The 15,979-nt window shown below is 43.4% G+C and overlaps 1 protein-coding gene across 2 annotated transcripts in view; it reads right to left on the reverse strand.

The window, feature by feature from the left end:
• Positions 1–6,402: 6,402 nt before the first annotated feature.
• The window catches only part of ATL2 (atlastin GTPase 2), a 66,331-nt gene continuing 56,754 nt past the window's right edge, over positions 6,403–15,979 (reverse strand). The window contains exons 12-14 of one of the 2 annotated variants that reach the window (XM_044289596.1): positions 14,589–15,020; positions 9,082–9,096; positions 7,766–8,274 (exon numbers count right to left, since the gene is read on the reverse strand). In XM_044289596.1, the coding sequence (XP_044145531.1) occupies positions 8,167–8,274; positions 9,082–9,096; positions 14,589–15,020 (555 nt within the window). In that variant the 3' untranslated portion in view covers positions 7,766–8,166. Of the gene's footprint in view, positions 7,735–7,765; positions 8,275–9,081; positions 9,097–14,588; positions 15,021–15,979 lie in introns of those variants that run through there. The other variant, XM_044289595.1, reaches the window with a different exon arrangement.

Here is a 15,979-nt window from a genome sequence, read left to right on the forward strand (position 1 = left end):
AGGATCTTCTCCAGGGATCTCCCTTTCTTTGTTTTTCCCTTTTTTTTTTCCTCTTCCCTTTTCACCACTTGTATGTGGTTTCTTAACCAAAAACTTATCAGATGAACACGCCTTCCTAGTTTGGAACTTTCCAATCATTGTCGGATAGGCGTGTACATTGATAAGGAATGTGATGTCATAACACTACCCAAAATGCACTTTTGCTACTGGTGTAGTGTTACCTACTCGTACCTAGGTGGCACTGTTGTACAAGTCATAAGCAGCATGCCCTAAAGAGTTAACTATGCAAGTCTGACTTCATCTTCACTACACACACCTGACTGATCTGGAAGTTTAAATCAAAGCTAATGGATTCATTTTGACACTTCTTACCAATTAGGGACAGACTTTTAGACGCCATTTGAATATTTCTCACAATGTTAAATTATGGAACTGATAATATGAATGAGTCTTGTTTTCTCACAGAGATATCCGTGCCTTCTCCGCTACACCACCTGTTAATTGATTGTTAGTAAAATACCACATCTTTACAGATACTCATTAACAAAGTCTATACTTAAACAGTAGGGATCGACCGATTATCGGTTTTACCAATATTATCGTCCGATATTGAGGATTTTGACAGTTTTCAGTATCAGCATTTATTTTGCCGATAGTCCGATAACTTATGGGGAACACAGATCGCGCTGCTGTCAGCGCTCTCCGTGCTCCCTCAGCAGCAGCACAGGGGAGAAGGAGCAGTGTCTCCCTCCCCCTGTGCTGCTGCTCCCGCTGCAGCCAATGGGAGGACAGGGGACAAGAGAAGGGGAGGGGCTGTGGCCACTGTGCCACCAATGAAGAGAAATCTCTCATTCATTCAAATTGAACAGGAGGCGGGAGCTGCAGGATCACATAGTCGGCTCCCGACCTCTATGAGCTGTAGCTGCGATCCTCGGTTAACCCCTCAGGTGCCGCGGATCGCAGCTACCGCTCAGAGAGGTCGAGAGCCGGCTATGTCATTCTGCAGCCAGCTCCCGCCTCCTGTATATAAATAAATGAGAGATTTAACTTCATTGGTGGTGCAGTGCGCCGCCCCCCCCCCCAAGCCCCCCAGTATATTAATCATTGGTGGCGCAGTGCGCCCCCCAGTATATTAATCATTGGTGGCGCAGTGCGCCCCCCCAAGCCCCCCAGTATATTAATCATTGGTGGCGCAGTGCGCCCCCCCAAGCCCCCCAGTATATCATTGGTGGCGCAGTGCGCCCCACCAAGCACCCCAGTATATTAATCATTGGTGGCGCAGTGCGCCCCCCACCCCCACATTAAAAACATTGGTGGCGCAGTGTGCCCCCCCCACCCAAGCCCCCCCCTGTATTAATCATTGGTGGTGTAGCGGATCCCCTCTACCCTGCTCCTCCGATCGGAGCCCCAGCAGTGTAAGCCTGGGGCTCCGATCGGTTACCATGGCAGCCCGAATGCTATTGAAGCCCTGGCTGCCATGATAAGCTCCATGCTGCTGTGTGCACAAAGCACAGAGCAGCAGGGACAGTGAGAGCTCCTATTCACCCTGATAGAGATCTATCAGGGTGAATAGGACAAGGGTTCTAGTCCCTAAGGGGGCTAAAAGTTAGAAAAACAAAAAAAAAGTTAAAAAGAAAAAGAAAAACACCAAAATATTAAGTATAAATGAAAAAAAATGACAAAAAAAACAAACTACACATTAACAATAAACATTAATTTTCAGCAGATTTGTGTAGGAATTTTTATTTTTTTTCAAAAATGAAAATTCCCAGAATATCGGTATAAATTATCGCCTATCGGCCTGAAAGTTCACAGATTATCGGTATCGGCCCTAAAAAATCAATATCGGTCGATCCCTATTAAACAGTTTCGATCATGTTCTAGGAATATATGCGTTCCTAAAATATATACGATAGATATATAAATGTCCTTAAAAAGACGCAACAATATAACAATACATATGTTTCATTGATTTTCTTATACAAAACTAAGGTTGATTATAAGTGTACATAGATATTACAGACTTTCTGCTTCATTAGCAGATACCAAACTGTAGATGTAATTATCACCAGCTGTGTCCAGAGAATCCGTATCTCAGCTATAAATTTATATGTAGACAGGAAGGCCTCTTAAGACTGGTACATTCATGAGAACAAATCATCTGAACCGTTCTTCCCATGAACACTCTCTAGGGCACGGGTGTCAAACACAAGTCCCGCGGGCCGAATCCGGCCCGCCAGACCTAGTCATGTGGCCCACGTAGCCGCCGCCGGCCGCCAGCCTTCACCTTTTATTATCACTTCCTGCAGGCGGCCCCCGCTCCTCCCGGCTCCTGTATCGGGTGTATCGCATAAGGAGCGCTGTGTATTACCGGTACTTACAACTACAAGCGCTCGCCGAGAGGAGGGAGGCTGGGAGGATGGGCGCTGGCAGTGTGAGTCATATGTCACGCGCCTGCGCCGCCCACTTTATAAATGAAGCAGGCGGCGTGTGCGCATGACGTATGACTCACGCTGCCAGCGCCTGTCCTCCCGGCCTGCCTCCTGCTGGCGAGCGCTTGTAGCTGTAAGTACCGGTAATACACAGCGCTCCTTATGTGATTATATACATACGGTAACCATTAACTATTAGAGATACGATTATACAGTGAGCAGGGCCCGTGTAGTAGATTAGTCACTGCACGGGCCCCGCTGTCATTATAAAAGCAGATGCCGGCCCCTAGCCCGTGTATTGAGGGTCATTCACTACAGGGACACTTATGGAGGGGATCTGTGGATGACACATAGCATAAGATGCTATATATGTGTCATACACAGATCCCCCATAACAGTGCGTCACCCACAGATCCCCCATAACAGTGCGTCACCCACAGATCCCCCATAACAGTGCGTCACCCACAGATCCCCCATAACAGTGCCATCCACAGATCCCCCATAACAGTGCCACCCACAGACCACAATTAGTTCAAAACCCACCAGAACAGTAATAATTGAATGCAGTGACAATAATTTATGATAATAAAAGAGTGGACACATAGTCCTACAGATACAACCGGCCCTTTGAGGGTGACCAAACTGCTGATGCGGCCCCCGATGAATTTGAGTTTGACACCCCTGCTCTAGGGCATCTTAATACATACAAAATGGTAAATATAACAATATGGCCTCTTATAAACAGTCCTCATCAAAAGTTTAAGACCACTTGAAAAAATCATATTTTACATTGTAGGATCTTAACAAGGTTCCAAGTAGAGCTTCAACATGCAACAAGAAGAAATGAGAGTGAGACAAAACATTTTTGAGCATTCAATTAATTGAAAAAAACGGTTAAACTGAAACAGGCCGTTTTTCAGCTGATCCAAATTTTAGGACCACATGCCTTTAAAAGGCCAAATCTGTGCAAAGATGTGGATTCATTGTTATTTTCTGTCAGGTAGTCACACGTTGTGATGGCAAAGGCAAAAAAAAAACTTTTTGAACGTGGTCGGGTTGTTGAACTGCATAAGCAGGGTCTCTCACAGCGCGCCATCACTGCTGAGGTGGGACGCAGTAAGACATTTGGAATTTCTTAAATGATCCTGAGGGTTATGGAACAAAAAAAATCAAGTGGAAGACCCCCAAAAAATGTCATCAGCACTGAGCCGGACTATCCAATTGGCTGTCCGATAAGACACTTGACGATCCTCGACCCAAATTAAGGCCCTTACTGGTGCTGACTGCAGCCCCATAACCATCAGACGGCATCTGAGACTGAAGGGCTTCAAAAACAAAAAAACAACGTCTTCAAAAGACCTCGTCTCCTTGAACGCCACAGAACTGCTCGTTTGGACTTTTCAAGAGAGCACTAAACATGGGACAGTCAAAAGGTGGAAGAAAGTTTTATTCTGATGAGAAAAAAAATGTAACCTTGATGGTCCTGATGGTTTCCAACGTTACTGGCATTACAAGCAGATCTCACCCGAGATGTTTTCTACGCACCACAGTGGAGGGGGCGCCATAATGGTCTGGGGTGCTTTTTCCTTCAGTGGAACAATGGAGCTTCAGGATGTGCAGGGGTGTCAAACGGCCGCTGGATATGTCTAGATGTTGCAGAGAGCATTCCTCATGACTGAGGGCCCTCATCTGTGTGGTAACTACTGGGTTTTTCAACAGAACAATGCTACAGTACACAATGCCCGCAGGACAAGGGACTTCTTCCAGGAGAATAACATCACTCTTTTGGCCCATCCTGCGTGTTCCCCTGATCTAAATCCAATTGAGAACCTTTGGGGATGGATGGCAAGGGAAGTTTACAAAAATGGACAACAGTTCCAGGGGGGGGGGGGGGGGGGGTTAGTTTTAGTTTTTTTTTTGGGGGGGGGGGGGGGGGTGGTCCTAAACTTTTGATCAGCTGAAAAACAGCCTGTTTCAGTTTATTAGTTGTTTTCATTAAATTGAATGCTCACATTTTTTGGTCTCACTCCCATTTTTTTCTCGTTGCATGTTGAAGCTCTACTTGCGACCTTGTTTAGATCCAGCCATGCTAAATATGATTTTTTGCCATTTTTCAAGTGGTCTTAAACTTTTGATCAGGACTGTATATAGCAAATCCAGTATAACTAGGATATTTTGATAAATGTTTTATACACTTATGGAAAAGCACAAAAGGCCGTGCAGTTCCTCAACCAAAAATCTGATAAGAGAAGCTCACGCCTCGTTGCATTAATCTTAAAACCCAGGAGTTGCTCAAATGTCTGTAGGTGTCTCAAGAGATTTGGCGGTCCCTCTGAGGGTGTTCTAAAAATACTAGGAGGTTATCTGTAAAAAGTGCCTGTTTCATCTCAGATCCCACCTTAATTCCCTCAAAACCAGGTGCCCAACATAGGACTCTAGAGAGAGGTTCTATTGCTAGGTTATATAATGTAATATTAGGAGAGAGCAAACCTGGGGTATTTATCCTGGCCTGGGGGTTGGTATATAATGCGGTCAAATAGGCCCTTTATACCGATCATATCCAGGACAGTTCCAGTCCATCCCCAGCACACCTTGTCAAGTGCTTTCTTAGCATCAGTTATCAAGATACTTCATCTACCCGCCAAATATTGGTCACCACCACTCATCCCCGGGTGAAACCCTAATCAATATAGATCTAAGGTTATTGTCCAAAGTTATGGCAGACAGACTTGAACTAATATTAGCTAAGGCTAAGGCTACATGCACACGACCGTATGTTTTGCGGTCTGCAAATTGCGGATCCAAAAAAAAAAAAAAAAACGACATCCTTTTTTTTTTTTTTGCAGATCCATTGTAACAATGCCTAAAACGGACAAGAATAGGACATGTTCTGTTTTGTTTTGCAGGGCTACGGAACGGACATACTGATGCGGATGGGTCCGCATCCTATCCACAAAAAAAAAAAAAACGGAACGGAAAATGAAACAAACAACGTTCGTGTGCATGTAGCCTAATAGAAATGGATTGTATGGTGAGGCCAGGAAGAGGTCTTTAGCTGGTTTCGGTAATAGTTTGATATGCGCCATGTTTTTGTCAGAGAAGGGATAGGGTATCACTGCAGATGTGTTATAAAGGGTAGTCAGCAGGGAGTAATCTGTTCTTTCAGGATTTTAAAAAATTCCTCAGTGAAACAATCAGGGCCAGAGGCTTTCCCCAAAGGACCTGATACATGGGCAGATAAAGCATATGATTGTCGGGAGGGAAGCATTCACACCGGTCAATTGTCTGCTTGCTAGGAGGAGATCGCTGCTACTAGAACTGGGCATCATTATATGACCGGTACACAAGTTCTTCCTTTGGAATCAGGTTTTATATTCCAGTTTCCAGGATGTTTCAGATGATAAAGAGGGGATAGATTTAAAGGTTGTATATGCCTCCCTAAGGGCTGTTCTATGTTTTGCAATTTGGTCATGGAGTCTTCTTTTTAACCCTTACAAATAAGAGATCAATCTGCCTTGCAAAACTGCCTTGTCTACAAGTCAGCTGGGGTTTGTCTGCAACCGCATTATCTTGTAAATATTTACCCCACCACCCATCAAGCCGCTTGCAGAACTCCTTTTTATAGAGATCTGATGGAAATCTCCAGATATAGTCCTGACCTCTTTGTATAAGGTCACACAAAAGTAATAAAACCGGGGCGTGATCCAATATAGTCAAATCCTCAATGTTCCTCCTAAGTAGAGATGAGCGAATTTCCCATTTTGAAATTCGTTCACGCTTCGTTTACTGGTAAAAGCAGATTTGCGTTATGGATTTCGTTACAAATTTGCTAATTACACCATTCTCTATTGAATTGTACACGCCTGTACACTTTGCTGATTCTACATATGGACACAACTCATATCTTTTACTAAGTGGCAGAATGCCACCTACACATCCTATAATATAAAGAGGACCACACACAGCTTGATGCCATATATACAACAGATTTTAATTATACTGAAAATAAATTACAGGAAACGGCTTAAATTTTAAACAGGACAAAGATTCACAACAAAATGCTCAATTTTCTCCTCAGCCCATTGGGTTGAGACAGCAGTGTTCAAGGCAGGTAATTATCACAAATATATCAAAACTTCAGATTGGTTGATGCATTCACACACAAGAGCCACAAATGGTCCCTGTGCAGGGACTCCACTTAGCCTACCACAGAACCAGGATTTGGCATGGACTACAAAAAACTTGATACAAAATCGGTATTTATATTATTTATATATCATATACATGCCCTATCTGATCTTTTATAGAAAATAACTAATGCTGTACAGATGATCTCAACTTTCTAAAGCTGTAGCCTATGCTAATGGATGGACTTGTGCCCCCCTCCCCCAATAAAATTAACAGCATACAATATTTACATGAAGGCCAAAAAAAAGAAAGAAACAAAAAAAGAAAAACAAACACTCCTCACTGGGCCCCCCCACACCTGATATGCACCTATGTTATGGCAGGTTTGCGGATATATAAAAAAAAAAAAAAAAAAAAGCATTTATTTTTTGTTAAAAAAATCCTCCCATACAACAAGCCATTTCTATGGACACATTGAACTCAAGGGAACATTTAAAAGAAAAAAAGGCAGTGAATCGACATTTATTTTGAGCGCAACTGTCCATCATAGATGACATTCTTAATATAACGGAATATAAATATTAAAATTGTGAACGAACACTACATTCATTATTTAAAATATAATTTAATTCTACGAAACACATCATTTCCAAGAATGTCAAATTCATCCTCGGAAATAGGCCAGTGGTGCTCAACCTTATAAGCCGGAACGCCCCAAGGATTAGTGGGCCGAGGTCCTGGGCAAGAGGACCCAACAAATGACAGGACCACCACCTGGGATGAAAATGCAAAAGGTTGTGCACCTCTGTGCTAGTGGGCGACCATTCCACAACCGGCATTTGTCACTGAGGGGGCAAAGCAGCTTCTAGACTGTACTAACAACTGTATAGTTTGTCCGCTGGGGAAAGATTGACGGCTGTAATATGATGTGCCACTTCCGACTACACCTTTACTGGTAATTGTAAACTTTGGTTTATTTTGTATTTATCTTACACAGTTCTCATTGTACAAAACAAGCACAGGACAGGGAAGGGTGCAGTCAAGTGATGGATTGTCAGTGTGTCTTGAGCCGCGAAGCTTGAGTCACTTGCTCTGTAAGACCTGCCTTGATCGAGTTTGTCACAGTTTGTCTTATATTATCCTCCATGAAGGTATCACTCAATGGCTTCAACACCTGAAGAATTAAAAGATGCAAACAAAAGAAAACAGTAAAATAATGGTAAAAAAAAAAGCCCAACTGAATACAAAAGACAAATGCAACAAAAAGTCAAAGTAAAAAAATGAAGTAATGGAAAAAAAAAATTAAATGCTCCTACAATGTGACACTTCATGTGGATTCAGTAGCTGAATTAAAATGACTCAAAAGCAGTAGTATATATATCTAAGAAGAGGTTCCCATATGGTAGAGGTAGGTAGCTGGTGGCTCTCCAGCTGGTGGTGGTGCATGCTGCGGATTTATGTACATCAATAGCTGGAGGGCCACTGGCATCCTGAACCTGCCATGTAGAAACCAGACCGTGGTATCACATGCCCGTTACATCCGCTCTGCCAACCGCTCCAGTGATAGAAACCAAATACTTGAGAGAAGCAAAGGAAAGAGTACGCTTTAGTTTTTCTTCTTGTTATTGTTCGAAGACCTTCGGTGTCTTTGTGTAGAGGGTAACGCCCGGCGGGGCAGCCGACGTTTACACACTTCATAGAGTTTGGAAAAGACCTAGAACATGAAGTGGTTAGTTAGGTATCAGATCATTGGGAGGGGGAGAGATGGTTAGGAATAAAGCATGAGGCACAATTCAGTCTAGTAAGGAGGTTCCAATCGTTGTGTAGCCCATACGTGGCTGTCCAAGTTTATTTTATCTTTTTACATTGGTCATAGGTCACAGAAAATCATGAGGTCTACCTCATAATCAGCCATGTTACATACAGAAAGAAAATTTCATGTATGCTGATTTTTGGGGTTATTTTGTGGCCAGATTTACACAGTCATTTATCAATCAAAATCTCCAGGCCGGCTGAGCTGAACCATGATGCTCTAGGATATATGACATTGTAAGTTCAGAAAAACTGTAGTGGACAGTTAAAAGGGAATAGAATTAGAAGATTATCTATTGTTTATATTGTGTTTAGGTTAATCCTTTTTTTTCCCCCAAAAAAAAGTTTTGGTGCCCCCCCCCCCCCCCCCATGTCATTTAATACTGTCATTTTCACACTGACCACTAGGCCTAATAATAGGTCATGATTTCCTGTTCTGTACAGGTAACTTTCCAGTAGACGTTATCATCGCCACAGGCAGAATTACAATTTGGCCTTTAGTGACCTAAAATTACGAAGGGTCACAGACCAAAAGTTATTGGAGTTACCCTTTACATCTTGTATGGCCCCTGAGTAATGACATAAATTTGGCTACATGTCCCCCACCTTGATTCATGAGAAGCCATTTTGTAACATGGCCGATACAGTTATGCATTTCATTCCTGAATTGTGGCTCATGTGAGGAGATATATATATGACTGCACCTCACCTTCCGAGGACTCCTCTGTGCAGCAGAGAAACAGAGATAGAAATCAGTCACAGGATGTTAAAGAGTTGTAGTTAAGAAGAAAGTTAAATGGGTGAGGTGAAACGTTAGAACTAGGGATGAGCGAATCGACTTTGGATTAAACATCCAAAGTCGATTCGCATAAAACTTCATTCCAATACTGTACGGAGCAGGAGCTCTGTACAGTATTAGAATGTATTGGCTCCGATGAGCCGAAGTTATTGCTTTGTGTAGTCTCACGAGACTTTGCGTAACAACTTCAATGAATTTGTACTGTAAAAAACATTTCCCGAACTCTGGTTCGGTTCCAAGGTACCACTTGCTCCTGCTCCGTACAGTATTAGAACAAAGTGTTATGCAAATCTACTTTGGAAGTTTTATCCAAAGTCGATTCGCTCATCCCTAGTTAGAACTCAACTGTGAAGAGATGGTTAAGTGGGTAATGTATCTTGCCTGTAAAACGTCCACAATTACTGAGCCCCCATTAAAGGGATATTAAACAAAGTCCACACACAAAAAAAGACAATTCCAGCACTTCCTCTCTCAATCTTCTCACCTCATTTGATCCTCACACTATTCCATTTCGCGGACATCCTCCTGTGGGCTCCACTGAACCATTCTTTGATGGCAATTTTCACAGTGAAATCCCTTTGCAATTACACCACCTCTAAACTTGGCCCTATACATATCGCACTCATATTCTGTGCCCCATTGTTACAAATCTTCAGCGTCTCCCTGAGTGAGAGTGGGCATATCTGGTTGGTCACAGGCGTTCTATCCAAGCCCACCACAGAGTTTTTATAAAAATCTGATTAACGTGGCAGAATGAGAGAAGGAGCAGTCGTGTCCTTAAAGGGGCTTTGGCAACCCCCCCCCCCCACACTTTACTGGTCCTGTAAAGGGAAGCCTACTTATCTGCTTCCCAGCACTGGCACCCAACTCATTCTCCTCCCGGCCTGCGATGGTCTGCTGGGCTCCATCGATGAAAACATTAGTTTAACGCTGCCTGCAGCCAATCACTGACGGCGGCTGAGACTGGCTCTCCTTGCGTCATGTGACCATTTGTAATCACGTAGTGGGAGGCAGTCACTGCCGCAGCCAGTGATTGGCTGAAGGCGGCGTCAAACTAGATGTTTTCATCGAGGGAGCCCAGCAGAGCATTGCAGTCCGGGAGGAGAATGAGTGAGCAGATAAGTTGTGTGTTTGTGGGTGTTGCAAAAACACCCCCATTCTTGCACAATCCCTCTAATTTGAGGAACCAAGTGGTTATTAGAGACTGCCTGCAAGAGGGGTTCTGAATACCCTCCTAAAGGCAGTGGTTGTTAGGTAGTATATGGAGAGCAGCAGTGCAGGGCACCAAGCCATTCCCAGATCAGTCCTCTTTGGTTTTAACGAGGCACTGTTGTAGAGCCCAGTTAATACTGGAATTTTAAGTGCAATCTAAGCAAACTTTATTCATGAAAAGGGTGAAAAAGTAGTATTAAATGGGTTGTGTCACTGCAGCAAGTAGCATCTATCATGTAGATAAAGTTAATACAAGGCATTTACTAATGTATTGTGATTGTCCATATTGCTTCCTTTTCCATCAGATTATACACTGCTCGTATCCATGGTTACGACCACCCTAGAATCCATCCGCGGTGACCGTGCTGGCACACTATAGGAAAAAGTGCCGGCCATGGGAGCATGTATAGACTGGCGCTTTTTATTTTATTTTTTTATATAGACTGCAAGCACAACCACCGCCGATGAATTGCTGGGTCGTCTGTAACCATAGAAACGAGCTGTGTATAATGTGATGGAAAAAGGAATCCAGGCAACAAAGGAGGCAGTATGGACAATCACTATACATTAGTCAGTGCCTTGTATTAACTTTCTCTACATGATAAATGCCATTTGCTAAAGTGAAACAACCCTTTTAAAGCCTCATGCACGCGACCATATTTTTGGTCTCTGTTTTTTGCAGTTCTGAAGGGAACCCTTTCATTTCCATGGGGCTGCAAAAGATGCGTACAGCACACAGATGTCATCCGTGTGCTGTCTGAATTCTTGCAGCCATTCCGCAAATTATAGAACAGGTCCAATTCTTGTCTGTTTTGCAAACAAGAATATACATTTCTATAATAAGGACTGAGGAACGTTTGGGATGCACATGGCCAGTACCTGAAATGTGAGGATCTGCAAATGGCAAAATATATACGGTCGGGTGCTTGAGGCCTTAAAGCGAGTCATACACAGCAGTTGCAAATTGACCATTACACAGATTTTTTTTGCAGTCTAACCATTTAGCCAGATTTCGAACAGACAAAAATTGGTTTAAAGGGATTGTACCAACATTTATTGTACATTGCTAGGATATGCCTTAATTCCAGAAGGATGTGGGTTCCATCTCTGGGACCTGCACCCATGATCAGAACAGGGCCCCACCCAAAGTCAATGGACAGCACACTGTGCAATTATAGCATCCTCTCTGCCGCTATGGGTCTTATGAAAATGGCTTGGCTTTTCAGAAGTACCATAGCGGTGAAGAAACGGGGGTTCGCGCTTGATCTTCACTTTAGGGGACAGTTCTGAAGAAATTTCATGGTGGGACCTGTACCTAGCTAACCTTTATCGAATATCCTACCAACATGCTATAAATGTTCCAGACAACCCCTTTAAGCAAATTTCAAGAGAGTGTTTAAGATTCCACAAGAGAGACATAATGCTGTCACTGTCATTCGATAGATTCTAGGTTTCACAGAGACACACAGCATTATAAATCATTCTAATGCAGTGCGATCCTGTCAGAGGAGCAGAGGTCATAACGGGATCTCACACTGCCTCATGCAGCAAGTTTATCACACTGAACTCGCTCATGTGTCTGGCCTTAATCTTGTTGATAACAGACATGACTGTATACAATTTTGTTCTTTATACAGAGTGACATAATTTACGACTTCACCGATTCTCTTAATACTTGAATTATTCTGTACTTAAAATTAAAGGGGTTTTCTGATTTTTTTTTTTTTTTTTTTTTACTGATTACTTTATCCTCAGGATAGGTCATCAGTATCTGATCAGTGGGGGTCCAACACACGGAACCCCCGCCGATCAGCTGTTTAAGAAGGCACCGACGCTCCTGTGAGCACTGCAGTCTTCTCTCTGCTCTTCCTAAGCCACTGACATCATGTACATTGGTCACTGTCGTGGCCTAGAAGCAGCTCCGGTGGGCTGAGCTGCAATACCAAGCACAGTCGCTACACAGTGTATGATGCTGTGCTTGGTAATCTGAGAAGTCCGCGGATAAGTCATCAGTAAAAAAAAAAAAAAAAAACTCGGAAAACCCTTTTAAAATAAATAATTTATAGGAAATAAAAAAAAAAGTTAAAATGTAAATACACTAAAAATGAGCCCGCCTCCAGCGCTGAAAGTAATCTCCGTTCAGGTCTATGAATCTTCGGGCACGTCGGATTATGTTGGCAGATATTGCTTGTGATGTCTGAGGAACGTGGTGACCGTAACCCCTTGCTCACAGTTCACTGCTCTGTAAACAGTTCATGAACCCGTTCCAGTAAGTTCTGGCATGTTGCTCCATCTTGTTGGAGAAAACAGGACATTTTTTTCTTCTTCTGCCACATCACTGCTGCAGGCAATATCAGCCAAAATAATCCGATGTGCCCAACAATGCACAGATGTGAACGGGGACCACTTTCAGCACCTTTTGTGACTTGTGGGTATTTAAAGAGGACCTTTCACTACAATAAAAAAATCTAAACTATGCATACAGACATGGAGAGCGTCGCCCAGGGATCTCCCTGCACTTACTATTATCCCTGGGCGCCGCTCAGTTCTCCTGGTATAGCCTCCGGTATCTTCAGATTTTCGGCTCCACCCAGTTGAGCCGAAAATCTGAAGATACCGGAGGCTATACCGGGAGAAGGGAGAGGCGCCCAGGGATAGCTCACCATGTCTGTATGCTTAGTTTAGATTTTTTATTGTAGTGAAAGGTACTCTTTAAATAGAAAATAAATAAATATAATAAAAATCAGTCCACTTGCTTGTTCATCTTGTCATACTATCGTTGGGAGACGGGCTACCCTATATATTGAAATATAATCAGATGTGAAAGTACAACACTGAACAAAATGATCAAGAAGTGAGGTGTATTGTAACGTCACAACTAATAGGAACAGGATTCATCACTAGATGGCACTAATGTCACTTTAAACAGCTAGTCAGCTTCTCTGGATCTCAAGACGCTGTTTTATTAGTGACCAGCAGAGGGCAGAATAAAGTGCAATATCAACTGCATGGATATTCTGAAGAACAAAATGCCAGGTGTTACTGTAAGAGGACCTATTACCACATAATGCAGTGCAATCTGCAGGCAGCATGGTATCGCGCAGGAGGAGCAGAGCAGATTGATATATAGTTTTATGTAATTTATACATTTATTTCTCTGCTCAGACTTCATTTGTACATAGGGGAGGTGTTCTATAGTGAAAGTTATCAATCACTAATAAGTGTGCATACAGGGATTGCTGTCAAGTCACTCATAGCTATTCACTGGGGTTGTCTTAAGTTCAGAAAAAAAAAAAAAAGCTGTAAGTGTATAAATTACAATTTATACTGAATCTTTTCAAATAAAAACCATATATCAGTCTGCTCAGCTCCTCCTGCTCTATAACACACATTTTGTGGCGACAGGTCTTCTCTCATGTAATGTCCATGCTTATTCTTATTATGGTGGTAACAGGAGTTGGCTGCCTTCAAAACACCATCTTAAAGAAGTTGTGCCAAGGTTTTTAGTTTTCCCCTATCCACAGGAAAGGTGATAACAGATTGGTGGACAACTGCCGGGACTCCCACTGTTACCCCTTGTCTTGATGGAGCAGCCGACCAAGCACGCGTCCCCTGCTCCATTTATTCCCTATGGGACCACCGGAGATAGAGCACTGTACTCACTCTCTGGCAGTCCCGTAGAGAATGCATGGAGCAGCCTGCCGCTCTGTCAGGACAGGGAAATAGGAGCCCCGTTCTCGGGATTGGTGGGGATCTCAGCGGTCAGACCACCACCGACCAGTTAGTAATCCCCTCTCCTGGGGATAATTTGAAAGCTTTGCACAACCCCTTTAAAGGAGCATTGCGGTTACATTAAGTTATCTCATATCCAGTGGATACGGGATAACTATTAGATTTGTGGAGGCTCTACTGCTGGGAATAGAGCAGCAATGCACATGCACTACCTGCCACTCTGTTCATTTTAGGGGGCTGCAGATGGGTACGGTGCCCACATTCTTGTGATCAGTGGGGGTCCCAAGGGTAGGACCCTCCACCGATTTAATAGTTATCCCCTATCCTGTGGATAGGGAATAACGTAAAGGAACCAAAATACCCCTTTAACTAAAGAAGTTTAAGCAGATTCCCAACTACAAGAGGCAAATGACCTACCTCATGTTCTAGGAACAGAGCTAACTACACAAAGAAACATGACTGGAGATACCAACCTGTTCCCAAATTATTTCAGCAAACTGATCTATTAAGGTTCCCAAATCCCGAAACTCTCCAGAGTACTTCACATAAGCCCAGGTGCAGAAGGACAGTAGTGCTAATCCCATGATCAGGTTACAAATGTTTGCTATAGAGTTCAGGCCAATGAAACCAGTCAGCCCTGAGATAATGTACATGGCAAACATAACGGCAAACAAGGTGGCAGGGGTGCGAGCAGCATAGAAGATATTTTTGCCATCATTGTGTTTCATGAAGTTTGCATAGGTTTCATCTATCTCTGCCTCCAGCTGTTCCTGGTATCGGTGGCAGAACTCCTCTCCGCCCATCTTCTTCACTGAGCGGAACTGCTTGATACAGTTTTCCTTCACATCCAAGTGCTTTCTCTCAAGGTCCGCCGGGGCAATGTATGGCTTGTCTCCTCCACATATCTGTTGGAGAAAATATTACATTAAAGGGGTTGTCAGTTATTTATTTATTTTGTTCTTTGTATGTTTCTAACTAATCAAATATAACAGCTTTACCATGCACTTATTGCATCTCCAGTTGCTGATTTCACTGAGGGTCACGTGACCTGTGATGTCAGCTTCTCTCCCTGCTCTGATGAGGTTTCATGCACAAGCCCGAGAGATCTGTACACCAGACATCACTGTGCTGGCCACTCCCCCTGCACTGCTGTCGGCTCTCTCCCTGAATTATTTTATGAAAAAACTTTAACCCATTCAGTAGCACAGACTCAGGGCTGAAGGCTTTACCGAGTAGCTGCAGGCAGTAAGGAGACAAATGCTGGGCACAGGAGCTGACAGAGGAGTTCTGCAGAGCATTGGACAAGAACAGGTAGAGAGAAGATCATGTGTGTATCAGCAGTGTCATTGTACAGCTGGGACTTGTATTCCTACACATACAACATGCTGCCGAGTCTCCCAGCAGGCAGACATGTCATTCAGGGCAGCACTTGTATTCAATCCCTTTGCAGAGCAGGGGAGCGGCAGGGATTGTTATTGCAGGTAAACAAAGGGCCAGAAGAGAACCAGGGAAAATATTTTTCATAACTCGGACAACCCCTTTAAAACACTATGCAGTCATTACAACAGCTAGACACATAAAAATTGCAGGATTCTTCTCCATTCTCTGCCTGGATGAGGCAGGTTTGGTGACCACCATCCAAGAGGTGGTGCCTGCATCTATAAGACATTTATGGCATGGCCTGTAGATATGTCCAATGTGGGAATAACCCTTTAAATAAATGGAGTCCTGGACCTTGTCACAGATGTGATTTAGGGCCCTTTCACACTTGCGTTGTCCGGATCTGGCATAGAGTTCCGTCGTCAGGGCTCTATGCCGGAAGAATCCTGATTATCCTAATGCATTCTGACTGGAGAGAAATCCG

Source organism: Bufo gargarizans, chromosome 4 (genome assembly GCF_014858855.1).
Source record: "Bufo gargarizans isolate SCDJY-AF-19 chromosome 4, ASM1485885v1, whole genome shotgun sequence".
NCBI classification, from domain to species: domain Eukaryota; kingdom Metazoa; phylum Chordata; class Amphibia; order Anura; family Bufonidae; genus Bufo; species Bufo gargarizans.